The 19,164-nt window shown below is 42.4% G+C and overlaps 1 protein-coding gene across 1 annotated transcript in view; it reads left to right on the forward strand.

The window, feature by feature from the left end:
* EFHC2 (EF-hand domain containing 2) overlaps positions 1-11,570 on the forward strand; it is a 99,292-nt gene extending 87,722 nt beyond the window's left edge. Inside the window, exons 14-15 of the mRNA XM_025205326.1 lie at positions 4,913-5,018; positions 10,895-11,570. Of these exons, the coding sequence (XP_025061111.1) occupies positions 4,913-5,018; positions 10,895-10,990 (202 nt within the window). The 3' untranslated portion in view covers positions 10,991-11,570. The remainder of the gene's footprint in view (positions 1-4,912; positions 5,019-10,894) is intronic.
* Positions 11,571-19,164: the final 7,594 nt, after the last annotated feature.

Below are 19,164 nucleotides of genomic sequence, written 5' to 3' on the forward strand. Positions count from 1 at the left end.
AGGAAGGAGTGAGGAGGAGAAGAGGGGGAGTGGAGAGGGGCAAATGGGACTAGTACCCATAGCATAAGAGGAAAATAGCCAGCAGCCTAATAACTCATCAGTTAAGCAATTAGCTGCTCATTTACAGGTGGTCCCTCCCTCCCAGTGCAGGGCTTCACCTGGGCTGTGTTGTCTGCCTGGGCTGGCCTCCTCTCCCCCTCTCCACATACAAAGGACTCTGGGAGCCAAAAGTGACTCTCAGCAGCAGCTGTGCCCCAACCCACTGTGTTATCCACTAATTGTTTAAGTAGTATAATTAGAGGAGACTAAACAAATATTTTTAAAACAATATTTACATTCTACATGAAAGTAGATAATTTCGCTATGGGCTTCAGTGGGCCCATGTTTTTAACCATGATTTCTGTCCTAAGAAGCATGCAGTTGAAGCAAAGAGAGAGCAAATCTTGGTTAATGCTATGAAGTTGCAGAGAAATGAAAGTGCTTGAGGAAATCCTCAGAGCGTCTGGCTGGTACAAGTGTTTGTTTGTTTTTAATCATAGGGCAAAGGTAATTTTTTTTAGCCATTATGTATTAAGAGATGTAGAAGATAAGCATTTTGTTTCTGCCAGCAAAGCAAAGCATTTGTTATAACATTTTTTTAAATTTATGCAAACATTGCAAAACCAACTATAGTTTGTTCAATAAACAAAGGCAATTAAAGTGCTTTAACCACAAAATATAGCATTTTTAAATGATTGAATTCTTCTGCTTAAATTATTTATTCACTGAGTACCTAAAAATGTCCTAAGAGGTGATTGAAAAGGTCCATTCCCTACAAGCTAAATGGAAAACTGGCAGATGAGAAAAAAGGAAGAAGGAGGTGGCTAGAGGGAATGAAGATAAAGTTCACAAATAGAAAATCATGAGTTAGTTTATTTATACTGCACACATTTCATAGGTTTCTGAAAAATTTTGTTGTTGTTATGCTAATTAATCTTTATGCATATATCTTGGTGTTTCCTCGGCCTTACTGATGTGTGTTGGTTGTGTTGGAGCTGGAGGCTTGGGAGTTCTGACTTAAGCCTTTGTCTCTCAGAAATGTCCTCGTTTTGCTTGGGTTCTGTGGGCCACATTTACACATGTAAGCACATAGATTCATAGATTCATAGATTGTAGAGTCGGAAGGGACCACAATGGATCATTGTGTCTGACCCCCTGCCCCTGGCAGGAAAGAGGACCGAGGTCAGATGACCCCAGCCAGGTGACTATCTAGCCTCCTCTTGAAGACCTCCAAGCTAGGAGATAGCACCATGTCTCTTGGAAGCCCATTCCAGATCCTGGCCACCCTTACTGTGAAAAATTTCTTCCTAATATCTAACCTAAATCCACTCTCAACTAGTTTACATCTGTTATTCCTAGTCACTCCCTGGGGCACCTTAGTAAACAGCGCTTCCCCTATTCCCTGTTGACCTCCCCTAATAAATTTATAGGCGGCCACAAGATCTCCCCTCAGCCGTCTCTTGTGAAGGCTGAAGAAATTCAGCTCTCTCAACCTCCCCCCGTAGGATCTATCATGAAGGCCACTAATCATGTGAGTGGCCCTCCTCTGGACCCTCTCCAGATTCCCCGCGTCCCTCTTGAAGTGTGGCATCCAAAACTGGACACAGTACTCCAACTGTGGCCTGACCAGTGCCGCACAGAGGGGGAGCATCACCTCCTTTGATCTATTAGTCATGCACCTGGTAGTGCATGACAAGGTGCGATTGGCCTTGTTGATGGCCTTGTTACACTGCCGGCTCATGTTCATCTTGGAGTCAGTTATGACTCCCAGATCCCTGTCTGCCTCCGAGCTGCTGAGAAGGACGCTCCCCAACCTATAGGTGTGCTGGGGGTTCCTCCTTCCCAGGTGGAGTACCTTACATTTATCTTTATTAAATTGCATCCTATTTCTCTCTGCCCATTGATCCAACCTGTCCAGGTTGGCCTGAATCTGCTCCCTGCCCTCCGGTGTACTAACTTTTCCCCATAACTTGGTATCATCAGCGAACTTGGAGAGGGTGCTCTCCACGCCCTCGTCCAAATCGCTGATGAAGATATTAAATAATATCGGTCCAAGGACCGAACCCTGCGGGATCCCCACTGTCTACCTCCCTCCAGGCCGAGAAGGAACCATCCACCACCACTCTCTGGGTGTGGTCTCTAAGCCAGTTGGCCACCCACCTGACCGTGTAGGCATTCACTCCGCAGTCTGCTAGCTTCCCAATGAGGATAGGGTACGAAACTGTGTCGAAGGCCTTCCTAAAGTCCAGGAAGATGACATCAGCCTCGGCTCCCATGTCCAGGCAGTGTGTGACCTGGTCATAGTAGGCTACAAGGTTTGTCAGGCAGGATTTACCTGTGACAAACCCACACTGGTTTCCCCTCAGCATCGTTTCCCCTGCTGGGCCTGCACAAATGTGTTCTTTGATTAGTTTCCCTAGCATTTTCCCAGGAATAGAGGTAAGACTGCCTGGTCTAAAGTTACCCAGCTCATCCCTTCTCCCTTTCTTGAATATGGGCACCACGTTGGCCCTTCTCCAGTCCTCGGGGACCTGGCTGGAGCACCATGAGTGCTCGAACAGCTGTGCCAGCGGCTCAACTACGACACTGGCCAATTCTTTCAGCAGCCGTGGATGGAGGTATTCCACAGTATTCCAAGTACAAATTTGGACATCTCTTTTCATATAAAGCATTGTTTCCAAGATATTGTTACATAGCTGTCTAAACCTGCATTGAATAGTCTAACGTTTGGCATCCCGGTTTGAAAATTTCAGATGTAGTTAATGGAATGACTTAAGAAAGTGTATTCCTAGTTGCTCATTTGTTTGCCCAGCCAGCTATACAGGCTTATAAGACTTCAGTGGGTATCCTCCGGTGACTTCATCAGGCATTGGATTGTATCTATGTGGCTAAATGGAAATGGACTAGTGTTAGGTTTAAGTAATTATATTATTTCCCTTGTTTTCAGGGGTGTGTGTGTGTTTGAATATATTATACATATAACTGTTAACTTGTACAACTTCAGTGTTTATGCTTTGGATTATGTTTTCACTTTCCACAGGCCAGCAAAGACAAAGCTATATACTGAAGACATACAAATGTTAAAACTTCCTATTTTAGGAAGTTGTAAGATGTGAATATAATGTTAGACTGTAATTGTTTTCCCAAAGGATTTGTACACACCCTAAGTTGTTACATTAAAAATTCTGTTAAATGGAATATGCAATTCAAATTGTATATGACACATACTTCTCAGTAATGCATATGCAACCCAAGTGTAATGTTAGTCATCCTCTCTGGTGAGTATGTGTTTTGCTTCTTCATTAAAAAAAAAAAAGGAGGCGGGAGAGGCAGAATAATAAATTCCTCAGATGTTGCATTTAGTCTTCAAAAGCAGACACCTTATTGAAATTATATTTTGGATGTTTGGGCCAATGCTCAGAAGGAATGAAATGATAATATGACACATTTCCAGTGTAGTATCTCAAGTTTCTTATCAACTTTCATCTGATATGAAGAGTGGCAGCCATGTTGTTGGTCTGACTTGAGTCCAGTCTCTAGCATGACTCCGTCTACTTGATACTGCTGCTTATTACTAAGTTCTCTTTTTATTGCTACCAGAATATTTTAGTTTTAACTTATCTTTACTTATCAGAGGTTTGTGCCCTAGGCAAAACCCTGGCAGAGGGGTAGGGGATGTCAGTTTACCTGTCCTAGGGACACAAAGCTCTGCTTCTGCTGCCACAACACATCTGCCCACCCTTGGCTCTTGCTGCTTAGTGTCTCTGCACCTGGCTGCTGCTACAGCAGTGTCAGGAGGCTGCTGCTGGTGCTGCAGAGTGGACTTCCCAAGTTGTCAGTCTAGTGCCCCCTCTAAATAGGTACCTACCTACCTAGGGCTAATGCCCCACTCACCCAACCCTAGTTAAACTAGTATTACTAGTGCTCAGCCCCCCTTTTGTTTAATAAGATTTAGTGAATTTTACTTTCAGTATTGCATTTATTTTGGCAGTTTTTCATTATTATTTGTGTAACTTGCCTAAGATACCTGAATAGTTTATTTTTTACCAGAAAATCCTTACTAGCTGCATGAGTGTCAAGACTATGGTTTTATACCATCTTGTTTGTTGAATAAGCATAAGCTATTTTCCCGAAATAATTATTCAGTGGGGAAGGCATTATCCCACTTCCCCAACACATGCTGAATCCTGATGTGCTCTTCGCAGCAGACGATTGAAGGCAATGAGTAAAGAATTTATTACAAGCTGGAGGGCAGAAAGCATTATGGTCTTGTTGAGCAAGGAATTTAAACATGTGATGAACTTTCAAGCACTTGAATAGTCCCACTGAAGTCAATATAGCTACTTAGATGCCTGATGCACTTGTGTTTAAGTGCCTTGCTGAATTGGGACCTTTGTCTGATGCTGCATCACTCAAAGCAATGGGAGGAGGATGGGACCCTATATATCTGATCCCATGAGGTTTATCAGCTGAAACCTCCACTTCTAAGTGCATTTTTCACGCCATAAGCAAATGGCAGGTCTTAGGTCTCAGTTTGTAGGACACTTATGTCCATAGAATAGGATATCCTGTTGACTAAACAGCAAGAAGGTACTTAACCTATGAAATCTGGAGTAGTACTGTAAAATAGATACTAAACTAGAAGAGCTGTGATTTTTATGCCTGATCAAGTATATGCAAAGAAATGTTTGGGGAATGCAAAAGTACCCACCACTTAGTGATTGCTTTTCTAAGTGGGTGTTCATAGCATTTCTTCTTTTAATGAAGGGATTATAAAACAAAGTAACAAAATAAACCAAAGCATCTGTATTTAATTAAAAAAAAAATACTTTCATCCGTTGAATCAACCTATGTATAAATATTCTGCTTCTAGGTTTGAAGACAGCAAGGAGCAAGTAGATTATAAGAAGTTGGTGGATGGGCTGAATTGGAGAGAGAATCCAATTACTGTTTTCCAGACAATAAGGAGTCCTCCAAAGGTAAAGTTATTACAGTTAAAACAAAAATGAACAGTAGAAAAAATGCCATATGAATGCTTACCCTGATGAAGTTCAGCTAGTACCTATGGACATCACTGCTTTGCCCAACAAAGAATATCTGAAGCTTGATCTTTGTAGATCTTGATTATATGTTTTGAACAATTTGCTTCTGCAGAAAACCAATGCAGGGCAGGCAAACTCCTACAACCCTTTCGTGCACAGTGGTGGATGTTACATCATTTAAAGTTTTCTGTAGAAAGATAAGGGAAGGGAAATGGGAGTGCTCCTTACTGCACATGGGTGTGACTACTGACCCTCACACTTTTTGCTGCACAGAACTTATATTCAGAGGTCAAAAGAATTATACATTCTCCAGACCCCATGAAACTGCAGAACATAACAACGGTTTTCTGTTGCGCTCTGGAAATTAGCCCATAATGCCCCAGTTCCTTGGAAGACACATAGTGGGAGTAGCATTGAGAAATCAACTTATCTGTCTCTGTCAGACCAGTTTTTAGAATAAATAAAAATGCCATTTCAACAAACCACAGAGATGAATCTGACCTTTCTGTCTCATGCTGGTGCTATAGTGGAATATTTTAAAATAGAATTGTGCATATTCCAATTAAATTCATTTAAAAAATGTCATACCAAATAAATCCAAGACCTCTTAGCCCGCACAGAGCATTACTCTTTTGACCTAATCCTTGCCTGCTGTTTCAATTCAGTCTCTTCTGTTTTTGCTAATCTAGGAAACATATTGTTAGCTGCTTTTTCAGTTCAGCAGCTGATAATTTTCATCGGTGGTCTGCAAGTGCTGTGTGGTCAACCTCACTTCCATCTTACTTGGCTTTACTGCTTGCTGTCTTATGCAGTATAAACCACATAAACTCCTGCTGCTCAATTGCTATGTTTTCCTTGGTGGATTTCTCATGAACTTCTTAATTTGGAAGAAAATTCTTGCCAGTATATGTATGAACAGGGTTCTGCACATATTATATACAGCCTCCACATTGTACCAGATGTGTGTTCTGTGTTTCATAGTTTCATAGTTTTAGGGTCGGAAGGGACCTAATAGATCTTCTAGCCCGACCCCCCGCCAGGGCGGGAGAACAACAAAAGAACCCTAAACAAAAAACGGGACTCAAATGAGTCCAGCCAGGTAGGTATCCAGCCTCTTCTTAAAGATCCCCAGGGTAGGGGCCAGCACCACCTCCCTTGGAAGTTGGTTCCAGCTCCTAGCCGCCCTAACTGTGAAGTAGTTTTTTCGGATGTCCAATCTGTACCTCCTCTCCATCAACTTGTGCCCATTACTCCTTGTTATGCCAGCAGGGGCTAGGGGAAACAGCGTCTCCCCCAAACCCTTCTGGTTCCCCCTAGTGAGTTTATAGACGGTCACCAGGTCCCCCCTCAGCCTTCTCTTGTGGAGGCTGAATAGGTTCAAGTCCCGCAGTCTCTCACTGTAGGGTCTGCCCTGTTGTCCCCGGATCATGCGGGTGGCCCTCCTCTGGACCCTCTCCATGTTGTCCACATCCCTCCTGAAATGGGGCGCACAGAACTGGACACAATACTCCAGCTGCGGCCTGACCAGCGTCGCATAGAGGGGGAGGATCACCTCCCTGGCTCTACTCGAGATGCACCTGTGGATGCACGACAAGGTCCGGTTAGCCCTGCCAACCATGACCTCGCATTGTCGGCCCATGTTCATCTTGGAGTCAATAATGACACCAAGATCCCTTTCCGCCTCCGTGCTCTCAAGTAGGGAGCTCCCCATCGTATAAGTGTGCTGCTGGTTCCTACTACCCAAGTGCAGCACCCTGCACTTGTCCGTATTGAAACACATCCTGTTCCTGTTTGCCCACCCCTGTAACCTATCCAGATCCTTCTGCAATCTCTCTCTCCCTGCTAGCGTGCTCACCTCCCCCCAAATTTTGGTGTCATCAGCGAATTTAAACAGGTTGCTTTCCACCCCAACATCAAGATCGCTGATGAAGAAATTGAACAGCGCAGGCCCCAGGACCGAGCCCTGGGGGACTCCACTACCCACCTCCCCCCAAGTCGAGTATGATCCATCCACCACCACCCTCTGAGTGCGACCCTTCAGCCAATCTGCAATCCATCTGACCGTGTAGGCATCTATGCCACAGTCGCCTAGTTTATTAATTAGGATGGGGTGAGAGACGGTGTCAAAGGCCTTGCTGAAGTCCAGAAAGACTACATCCACCGCGACACCTGCATCCATGGCCTTTGTGACCTGATCATAAAAGGCAATCAGGTTGGTCTGACATGATCTCCCCCTAATAAATCCATGCTGATTGCCCCTGAGCATCATCTCGGATGCCGGCCCATCACAAATGTGCTCCTTGATGATCTTCTCAAAGAGCTTCCCCAGGATTGAGGTAAGACTGACGGGCCTATAATTGCCCGGGTCCTCCCTTTTCCCTTTTTTGAAGATGGGGACCACATTAGCTACCTTCCAATCGTCTGGCACCTGGCCCAAGCACCACGATCGCTCGTAGAGCCGTGCCAGGGGCCCTGCAATAACCCCAGCCAGCTCCCTCAGCACCCTGGGGTGGAGAGCATCCGGACCCGCTGACTTGAACGCGTCCAGCCCCTCCAGAAGCTCTCTAACCCGGTCCTCCCCAACCTGAGGTCTGAAGGCGATCCCCTCGCGTCCGGCTTCTATCACAGCAGGGAAGTCCCGGTCCCTGCACAAGAAAACGGAGGTGAAGAATTGGTTAAAGAGGTCCGCTTTATCCTCTGACGCAACCACCAGATTGCCCAGCATATCCTGCAGGGGCCCCACATTACCCGGCGCCTTCTTCATCCTCCCAATATATTTGAAAAAGGACTTTTTGTTATCCTTAATCCTGGACGCTAATCTGAGCTCTATATCCGCCTTGGCCTTTGTAACAGCCCGCCTGCAGGCCCGAGCAGAGGAGGTATACTCCTCTTTGGAGATTACACCCCCCTTCCACCGGGCGTACGCCGCCTTTTTGGCAAGCAGGCATTCCCGGACACCCTTGGTGAGCCAGGGGGGCTTTTGGACACTCCTCCCCCCCTTGCTTCTTGTCGGGATGGACACCCCTTGGGCCCCGAGTATCGTTTCCTTAAGGAACGACCACTCCTCTTGGACGCTGAGTTCCTCTGCCCTCAAGGACCCCAGTTCCTCTCCCACTAATCTCCTCATCTCACTGAAGTTGGCCCTCCTGAAGTCTAGGGCTACCACGTTGCTGCAGGCCCTTGACACTCTACGCTGGATGGTGAATTCCAGCACGCGATGATCACTATTGCCCAGGTGGTCAAGAACCTGGAGGCCTCTTACCAGGTGTTTCTATGGTGTTGCTTTTCAAACACTGTTAATAGGGATTTACCACTGCAGATACTGCCACAATCTGTGTTCTGGTAGCTCTGTGAAACCTAAAAGGTTAATAAGCACCTGTGATGTGCAGCCAAAGAGATAGGTACAGTCTGTGTGTCCCAGTGTACCTACAGTCAAAGAGGATGAGCCACATACAAAGAGTGAGGGTAAGAAAAGCAGACAAGTGTAGGCATGCGTGCTGCAAGAGTTAGCATCATGTTTCTTGTTTTTTTTCCCCAGATCTCCCTTGGCTTTTGTGGCCTATCTGCCCCTCCATTTAGTCATTAAGTACTGACTAATTTCTTGTGGGTGATATAGCAGAAGTGGAGCCAACTGAAAAGGCAAGGCAGTGTGCATGGTTTGTTGGTCTAACAAGGCAGTCAGTAGCTGTACTTATGCTTGTTGCTTGCCTCACTATCAGACAGAAATGTCTATAGGCAACAAGGCAATAACAATGGTTAAGGTAAAAAATCTGCCAAAGTATAGGTGGTCTGCTGATCTAGTGTGGTTAAAGCATGTAGGCTTCAACAGGCCTCCTAAATGGAGTGACCTGGCTAACATTATGTCCAGCTGCCTTCAGTTCCCCAGGCTGAATGACCAAGTAGCCATTCACAGATGTGTCAACTGAGAACAGCCTAGGTGCAGGTCCAGAGTGAGGTTCAGCCTTATATCTCTGAATATGTAGCAACATGTCTTAACCATTTGGTTGCTATATCCCAGAAGAAATGAAGGTGATTGTAAAGCAAGTAGATCAAGATTGGCCTCCGTAGTGGAGCAAAGGCAGTGATCAACTTAATGAAATACACAGGAGAGCTGCTGTAGGAACTCACTTTCAAAAGGTGAGCCTGGGAACAAAAATTCAGAAGCTGGCTAGACAATAAGAACCAAGGACTGAACACAGATACTGACTCTGTAGCTCACTATAATCTGCCTGATTCCTGCTAATCTTTCTTCACTCCACAGGTGAGAATAACCCTCTTCCATTTTGAAAGGTTTTGATCTTCCACTGTTGTCTGCTAGCTACTCCTAGGAATATCTGTCTTCTCCAATTTCACAGCCCTGCAGACAGAGTGTTTTTAGTCCTTGCTGCTTTTTCCTCAGACATGAAGAAGAATGCATTGCTTCTCTGTTACCAGACAGAAGAGGTGTATAGGCATCAAGGAGTCTATCCCAACCATATTGCCTCTAACATACTTCCTAGACCAGAGGTTTTCAACCTTTTCTCATTTGTGAACCCCTTTGGAAATTTCAAATGGAGGTGCAGACGCCTTTGAATTCTAAGTGTGGGTAGACATAGACATCGTGTGGGTAGACATAGACATAGTGACCACAGGTTGAAAACCATTGTCCTAGACCATCAACTAGACAACAATACTCCAACATTATTATGTAGAGTTATCCCAAAAAGTTATAACAAATATGTTAGTGGGCTATGAACTGTGTTAATAAACTGTGTCTAAATTGAACAATGTCCACAGAGCTATAATAAATAGTACTGAAGATATTGTAGATGTATTGTAGATACTGTAGATTTTTAATGAAAGATCCATAAGAAACAGGAAAGACCAATTGAAGCAGGGAATTTGAAACCTTCTATTAAATCATTAAACTTTACAATCAAATATTTATTCCAGCAGTGACTTAACATCCATTTTGAGGAATATTTCTAGAATGTTAGATGATTATATTTGACAAAATAAAATTTCAGTGACTGAGTCTTCAGAGTTCTGATTTTGCAACTTACATTTTTTCTTCCTTCTGTCTATCCTGTTAAAGATGACAAGGCCTACAAATTAAGTCTTATTCTAAGTCTTTTTTAGTTTCAAAGTAAGTCTTAACACCTATGGATGTGTCCGATGCCTGCTCTGACATGTGCTAATTAGCATGCATCGGAGCAGACTCAATCGATTAATCAGCACTCTCCAGCAACCTCAGCATCTCATGTATTCAGTGTCCCCGCACTTCAAAATGGTGGTGGGGGTCCTTTAAGTAAAGTTTATCAAACAAATTTTAGTTAAAGCACTCCTACCATGATGTTGCAGCATAGCACACTAAATACATGAGATGCTGTGGGTGCTTTAATTAGAGTGGCTCCTAAGAGCTGCTGTAATTAAAGTGCTTCCATCTCTTCCTTTCCCCAGAGCATAAAGGTATAAAGTATAAAGATGCCCCTACCCACCCTATAAAAGCTTATAGGGTGAGCTTATAAAATATATCAATTAAAGAAAAAATAAAGCTTATAAAAGATATCAATTAAAGAAAAAATAGTACATTCTTTTTTTCTTTTAATTTTTACTTTTTTGCAAAGTAAAGGTGATAGACTTTAAAGATTCTGCAGCATTCAGCATTAATCAATGTGTATATACAATAGCAATTGCTTTAAACATTTTGTTTTTTTCACAAGTGATGTTTGTGTGTTAGGGAAGCAACTTACTAAACACTGCTTTGTAAAATTCTAATTATTTTTGTTTTCAGTAGGCAGTTCTTAGCTTTTCTTCTTGTTTATCAATTTTAGTATGAAGATGACTGGAGTGGACAGCCACAATCCCTTCCAGTGAAAAAGATCAAATACTTACCCCTAATAGAGGATATGTTTGGCACTGAAGAATAACTGGTTTATGCAAGTCATTTTTTCTGGATTAGTGTTGCAACGTCATGAAGCTTACTTGGACAGATACTGAAAACTTTCCTTAAAAAATAAAGAATCACAGATATAGATGACATTGAATTATATTTCTTATTCCAGTGTAGATGTATAGTTTATATTTTTTAGCTCTTTTAAAATCTAAAGTCCTGTTCTATAGGTATGTGTGCAGGCTTAAACTACATGTATCCATTAAAATGATTTTCATATTTGGTTCTATGTAGAATACAAGTACTAACAAATCTTACAATGTTAATGAATTGTAGCAAATTCTGACTGGCTCCAAACCATCCAACAAGAAGATTTTTATGATGATTACTGGTAATGTCATGTCACAATACTTTGGCACAACAATTATGTTAATTTTTTCTTGCTTTGTGCTTACTTTGTATCACTTCCTCCATCATCCTTTAATGCTTCTGAAGTGTTTATGTCAGAAGCAGTTAGTTTATTCAGGAAATAATAGCAGGGTTGGTTATACTACAGCATAAAATTGTTCTGGTATCAGAGATAATTATAGCCTACAAGTATAGAAATAAATCTCTTACACGCATGGTACAAAGCTCTCGGATCTTAATTTTTGCTGTATGTGTGGCCTAAATTAATAGATTCACAAAAAAAAAAAAAGAGCTGATGGTTTCAATCTAGGCTTAGTCCTCACTCTAATGTAACATTTTCCCTATTGAAACTAGTTGATGTTGTACCCGTTGCTCAAGTGTAATGATTGATAGAGTTCCTGTGAATATTTTGCATGTATATAACATTGAACAAGTTTAAAACCTTATTTAGACATCCATTCTCGTCAAGAGTTGGGAAGCTGAGGGAGAGAGGGGAAGTATTATGTTGAAGGCACCACAGTGTATGAATAGAAACAGTCATTAATGGTCATTAGCCTGAAATGGTCTTCCAGGATTTTGAGGCCATTACTCCTTGTTTTCTCCAAGGGTGCCCTGGTGAACAGTTGTTCACCAAGCTATATCAGGGGAATACTTTACGTGCTCGGCGAACACCTGTTCACCAGGGCACCCTTGGGGAAAACCAGGTGTAATGGCCACAAGCTCCTGGAAGATTGTTTTGGGCTTAACACTAAAAAGAACTTCTTCACAGTCAGGATGTCCGGACTGTGGAATAAACTCCCTTCAGAGGTGGTACAATCACCTACCCTGGAAATCTTCAAAAGAAGACTGGATGGTCACCTCACTAGGGTCACCTGACCCCAGTTGTCTTTCCTACCTAGTGCAATGGGGCTGGACCCAATGATCTTGCAAGCTCCCTTCCAGCCCCTTACAATCTATTAATTTTTAGATTAAATCTGGCAAGTAAATAAAGTACTTTTTCTGTTTTAATTATGCCCTTATCTTTCCCATTGCCTTAGAAACTGTGGTAAAAACTTGTGCTCCTCAGTCTAAAAAAATGGATAGTTTTAAAATAATATTCAGAAAAATATTATTACAGGAACTTCTGAGATCAAGTCCAGGCTCTTCTGTTCATGTACTGTGGTGCCTTCAGCATAATACTTACCTCTGTCCTTTGGCTTCCCAACTCTTGATGAGAATGGGTGTCTAAATATGGTTTTAAATTTTAAACTCTGTATGTACTGTGAATATACAAGAATCGTACAAAAGTTTATTTGGCAAAGTAAAACCTGTTGCAGTTTTGGAGATCACATATGTAGTTATGACTATCATGGATCTATATTTCTATCACAGTTCTATAAAAGATAGTTTTAATATGAAATCAAAAATACAGAAGTTAGTAGTAGAACTGTTCTATCTACTAACTAATAGAACTCAGAGTAGCTGGAATGATCTATTAAGTAGTTCTAATAGTTTAAATTGTTTATTTTAATCAAGTTTCTGATATTTTAGTTTTAAATATTAATCTTGCTGTAGCAGAGCACTAAGATGTGCCTGTTCCTTAAGGCTGAAGAAGCCTGGCCAGGGAGCTTGGCAGGCTGAGCAGAGCTCCCCAGCTGCAGGTTGCTGGGGTAACAGCCGAAGGCAGTAATTGACCATACCTGCTGACATCACCTAACCAGCAGGAGGCAGGATTCGGGGATATATAAGCCCAGGCTGTAGCTAGCAGACACACACACACTCTCCCTGGCAACTGATGGGGAAGGAGCTCCTGCCTACCTAGTTCTCCCAGTACTGCCTGCTGTGCTATCTAAGTACTACATGACTACAGGGAGTCTTCCAGGTACCTAGATAGGGGCATGTTACTCTGAGTAGATGTTTGTTCCCTTAAAGGGGCATAGCACTGTTGTTATTGTTAGTAGATAAGTTATAGCCTAGGGGCTTGTGTTTGTGTTCATGTTTATTTACCCTGGAGGATTGGGATGAGGCTAAAAGGGGAGGTTTGGAGGCCTCAGTGCTTGGAGAGAGAGGACATATGATTTGGTAGAGCCTAGTGCCAGGCACAGTGAGCCCAGAGTGCTAGGGGGGTACAGCCAGAAGGGCGCAGCAAGCCCAGAGCACCCGAGAGGGGCACAGCAAGCCCAGAGCACCCAAGAGGGGGATGCAGAAATCCAGTCACTAGAGAACTCGGTGCCTGCTTGGTGCAGAAAGACAGGAGCCAGAGGGCTAAATGTCAGGGGCGTATAGAGTTGACTACAGTAGTAACACCTGCGAGGCATGGGACACATGTAGGGTAGGTCAGAGCGTTTATGTATTGCCTAGTATAGCTGGGCTCATGAAGGGCAGCCTCCTGCCTAATGAACAACTTAATTATTTATTAACAAGGTATGGCAGGAAAGATAGGCAGGTGGACTGCCCAAGACAGATGAGTAGGCTAACGCAGAGGTTGGCCTCAGAGCGGCCCCCTGTCACACTTGCGTTAACATATGTTAACATATTAAACATAGATTCAATTCCATAATGCAGGTATTTTAGACCTGGGAATGCCTCTTTATTTGTCTGACAAGATCTCTTTATAGAGCTCTAATTGCTGAGAAGAGATTTTGTTTATCTGAAGAAGTGTTTTTGGCTGTAAAAATGACAATCATATCTGCTGCTACTCAGAAGGATGTCTGTAGTCACATGAAAGTGACAATCTGCCTCCATCCAGGGTCAAAAAGAAAGAAACAATAATTTTAGAAAAGCCCTCCATGTCATAGACGAGGACATACTGGTGTTTGATCTAAAAGAAAGGAAGCCAGCCTTTTTCATGGGAAAGAAATAGGATATTTAAAAAGATTAAAAAAAATGTGGTTCAGACTATTCTTGATAAAACTTCTTCCCAGTTCAAAGTTTCTTTTCTAACAGGACCAAATCTATTCTTGATGTCTTTATAAATGGATGTAATTGTATAAGTAGATTTTCAGTTTGTTGCCTTCAATTCACAAATATTGTATTTAATTTTGTATCTACTGTCCAACAGCACAAAACTTCTACAAAAGATTGATTGTAAATACATGTTAGAGGCGGGAGATTCACATATATTTTGCTTCTCATTTACATACACACGATGGAATCTTTGTGTTGTCAAAGAATTAATACTGAGATTATAATGGATTTAATAATTTAACTACACAACATTCTGGTCAATCCTGCTCAAGAAAGATGAGTTCAAAATGAAATAGGTGCAGAGAAATGTTCTTCATTCCCCTGATCTTCCTCAGAGCCTGTCATAAGAGAGCAGCCTAAAAGAGGTTGGCTTTCTTACTCTAAAAAAACTAAGGCTGAGCGGGGATATGATTGTTCCCTATAAATACAGATGGGAGGGGGTGATGTGGGGGAGAACCAATAAACACCAGGAAAAGACAAGAGTTATTTAAGATAAATTACCTTGTTAGCACAAGAACAAATGGATTTAAACTGATCAAAAATAAATTTAAGATGGAAATTAGAAGCAGGTTTCCAGCTATCATATCAGAGCAGTGAAGTTCTGGAACAACATTGCAACAGTAGTAACAACCTAGGAGCCAGCCGACAACCTAGCTGGTGTTAAGGTGGAGCTTGTTCAGTATCACAAGGAATTATGTTGATGTGGCTGCTTGTGACAGGAGTTCACTGGAGTTAATAACCCAGGAGGTAATGAGGCTTGCTTTTTGTTAGAAGAAAAGGTAGAGAACTATCAGATTTTAGCCTTGAATATTCTGTAATGCTGCCTTACCTGAATTATCTCCTCACTTCCATGTCTGCCGCTTTCCTTCCTCTCGTGTTGTAGGTGACCCTAAGAACCACAGAAGGATCTACTACGAGCAGTGCGTAATAGGTTCAGGTATGGTTTTAATTCCTCACAATGTGCCTGGCAAACTGTGTGTGGCCAAATAGCGCTTTTTACTAGGGCTTCTTTTTACAAATGGCAGTGCTTCCAGAATAGAAGACTCCTGCTTATTGTTTGTATAATGTGGTTTAAAGCCAAGGGACCATTTCTTCCTCTCTTCTAGTTTTTCCACTAGCTCCTTCACTCTCTCTCTCTCTCTCTCTCTCTCTCTCTTTTGCTGACAAGATGCCTGAATGCAAATGAGATAACAAGACCATGTTTCAAAATACCACAGCCTTAAAGCGGGTATTGCGTAACATGGCAGACAGGCACTGGAGTCACCACTGATCTTAACTATCTCAGTAGTGGAGTTCTGTCTTGTCCGGCTTCACAAATATCTTTTTTCTATATAGTGAGAGCTAAAGGACATAGACTAAGGTATTAGCTCCCCATCTCTTTACTGAAGCTTGTAATGTACCCAATATTAACTTTCTCTTGTTTAGTCCATTACCTGAGAATAGGAAATCTGCATCTTCAGTACAGCTGTTTTAGCCAAACAGTTTGCCCTAAAAAGAGTAAGTATCAGGTGTAGGTAATACAAAGCTGCCACTCACAGATCCCTTCTACATGTCCAAATTAAAGTTATCTGAACCTGTCACAAGTAGATGAAAAGTACCCTGGTATGATAGACCCAGGCACCTATAAGCAATGTTGTGATGAATTACCATGAAAGAGTAAATTTCCTCATTGTACAGCATTCTTCCATGCCTTCCACACCAGTGTTCCCAGCATCTCTTTAAATCTCCTGAACACCAGTGTCCAAAAGGAACTGAGGTTGTTTTAGGGAAGTCCACATAATTTCTATTTAATCTACTTGTAGTCTCACGTCCTTTCATGGCACCACATTCTTTCACTCCTCATTTTCACATCAGGTTCTTATGGGAGCTGGTCACATCTTATGCCATGGAGGCCTGCAAAATTAACTTTTAGACCCAGTGGCTTTCTGTGCCTCTTCACTCTGTAATACGTCACTTTGTAGTCCAAAAGGCCATTCAAGCTTCCCATGGAGGATCTGCAAAGAACTTCCTATCACAATGTCTGACGTTTTAGAAGTGTGACTCAATGATAGTCAGCTAGGAATGTCCCACATATCACCGATGGCAACCTGCTGGTTTATTGTTGTTCAGACATGACCATGTGTTCCCATGGTTCCTGATGAGGAATTATAGATCCATTAGAAAAACTAGAAGGGTATTTCTGCTATACATTATAAACAAATGAATCAAACATACTTCATTGCCTTTCAGTCTAACCACCTGTTTTCTTTTCCCTCCCCACTTCCTAGAATACTTTTACAAGGATAACGAGCAATAATGAAAAGCAGAGAAGTCGGATCAAATTCAGCTATTTATCTGAAATATGGTGTAATCTGCTGGCATGCAATAGGATAGAAATATCCTTTACCAACAAAAAATCATGGTGTCTTCAGTGGTAGTTTAAAATAATTTCTCCTTTAAAACTAAAGGTACCCTGGGCCCACAATATAAGTAGGATACAATAGCTCATTGAAGTTAATGGAAAGATTTCTGTTGTCTTCAATGGGCTCTGTATCAGGCTCATTTAATGTCAATGGCAAAACTCCTGTTGACTTCAAATAAGCCAGGGCTTCTCCCAATTTGTGCTGCTCTTTTAGGGCACGTGTAGATGAAACGGGGGCCCTAAATTGAAGCGGTGGGTTTTTAAAAACACCGCTTCAATTTAGGGCGAAGTAAACCCCTGCATTGTGTACACCTATGTCTTACCTGCCTCTCTGGTGGCAGGGAGAGGAGGTCAGGCTGCTGGTGAGCAGAGCAGTCCCTGGGCTGCAGGAGGGTGGCGGATGGGGCAGGTGCTTCCCCCACCCACAGGCACCAGCTTGAGTGGTCCTGGGGGGCACCGCAGCCATGGGGGGAAGGACCAGGTCTCCATGCAGCTCAGGCAGGCAGGCTCCAGGGATGGGGGAAAAAAAGAGGATCAGGCTTGACTTTTGTGTGTGTGGTTGTTTTTTTTCCCCCCCTTTGGTGGAGCCTGCCTTCCCAGGCTGCTGTCAGGCTGCCTGCACGATTTGCCTGCACAGTCCCTGAGCTGCTCGGAGCCCAGTGCTTCGCTCTGTAGCTGTAGGGCAGTAAACTAAAACTCCTTGGAGGTGTTTTAGTTTGCTGCACCAGAAAGTTATTTAAGGTGCATTACGCCACTGAATGTGCTACCACTGCTGGAATTAATGTGCAATACACCGCCCATGTGTGCAAACATCAACACCCTTAAAGAGGTGCAAAAACATTTAACCCACTTTAAAGTGTCATGCACAGTGTCGTGCACACATGCCCCTCATTTTGTCTACACATGCTCTTAGGCCCCAGTTTGGCAAAACATTTAAGCATGTGCTTAAACCCACTGCTAGTGTGCAAGTCTTGTGGAAGTCCATTGGAATTGGTTCACTAGCTTAAATGCTTTGCTGTACAGGGACAGACTGTTGAATTGAGGCCCTAATTAATTCAGCCACTATAATATATTGGAAGGTAGAAGGGAGACAGGATAATATAGATATGTGTGCTTGTGTACATGCATATATGCTACATGTCGTGAGTTATTACTGTAGTTTTTCACAATATAAACCAAAAATTAGCAATTAAATTCCCATAATGGGCTCATGTTGGTAATTGTGATAAATTGTAATTCTGTAACTGCACTAAGCCTTTCTTTTAACTAAGCCAAATACTGAAGTACTTGTATAATTTAGAGATAATATCCCCATTAGTAGAGTTTATGACTCAATAAACAGCTCCCACAAGTTAATAAATGTCAAAGCGATAAACACCGAGACTATTAATGCAATAGAATTTTTGTGCCTCCCTCTCTTGTTGGTGGTCTAGATACAGCAAAGGGAAATGCTATCTGAGGAAAAACATTTATTCTGGCTATATAAATATAAATCCATTGTCTTAAAATCCATCTGGAAGTCTCCCCATCTCCCTCTGTCCCAGGTGGTCTGGCAACAGTGCTGCATTCTGCTTTTGTCTGTAAGCAATTGAAAAAAAGACTTGCTTTTTAAAATAAAAGCTCTGGTGGCATCTTCACCTTCTCATTTTCTTCTGAGGAAAGGGGGAACAAAAATCCCCGCAACAATCATTATTCAACTATGTTTATTGGGGGAAAAAAGGCATCACGAGTGCCTAGCTTTTACATCTCTTTAACCTTTTGGCTGCCAGGGTTTTTCTTCTTTGGCAGTTGAATGAATTCTATGGAAGTAAGTCTGTGGGCGTCAAGGCAGCCTAAAGGTTAATACAGGCAAAGCTTTTGTAGTGTGAACTCCTTTTGAGGTGTGATTAATGAAGTATTTTGCAAACAAAATCATCTCTTTTCTTTACCTAAAGCAACAAATGCATTGAAGGACATTTTGTATTATGCCAGGACTCAATTCTATTATGGAGTCAGTTGTCCAGTGAGCCCACTCTACCTGTGCTATTTGTGATACATATTTGTTCAAATTCCTCTGAAGGTTTCTTTGGTTGAGTTAATTAATTTCTGCCTGAAAAAGCAGAAAGTACATCATGGATTGATTTCTCCCTACCCGCCTCTCCCAACACGCAAGTTGTTCTTAGCATGAAACACCTGTTTGCATTTTTGTTACCGTCATGTCTTCTATTTTTTGCCACTTGTTGTTGGTTTCTGACCAAGATCGTCTCTCAAGTGGTTACTGAGAATCATGTGTCTGACCTCTGTTCTGTTTCATGTGTTTGACCCTTGATCTGTTGCATTTGTGACCTTTCCTCTTTCAAGGGGGTTTGGCCTGTAGCCTTCAAAAAAGCTAGTTCTCACAAAAAAGCAGAACCTCCACAGATATCAACAACTACCATTTTTTTTCTGTGGAAAGTGTGATTAGCAGTAAGCAAATG

Source organism: Alligator sinensis, unplaced genomic scaffold (assembly GCF_000455745.1).
Source record: "Alligator sinensis unplaced genomic scaffold, ASM45574v1 scaffold243_1, whole genome shotgun sequence".
Lineage (NCBI taxonomy): Eukaryota > Metazoa > Chordata > Crocodylia > Alligatoridae > Alligator > Alligator sinensis.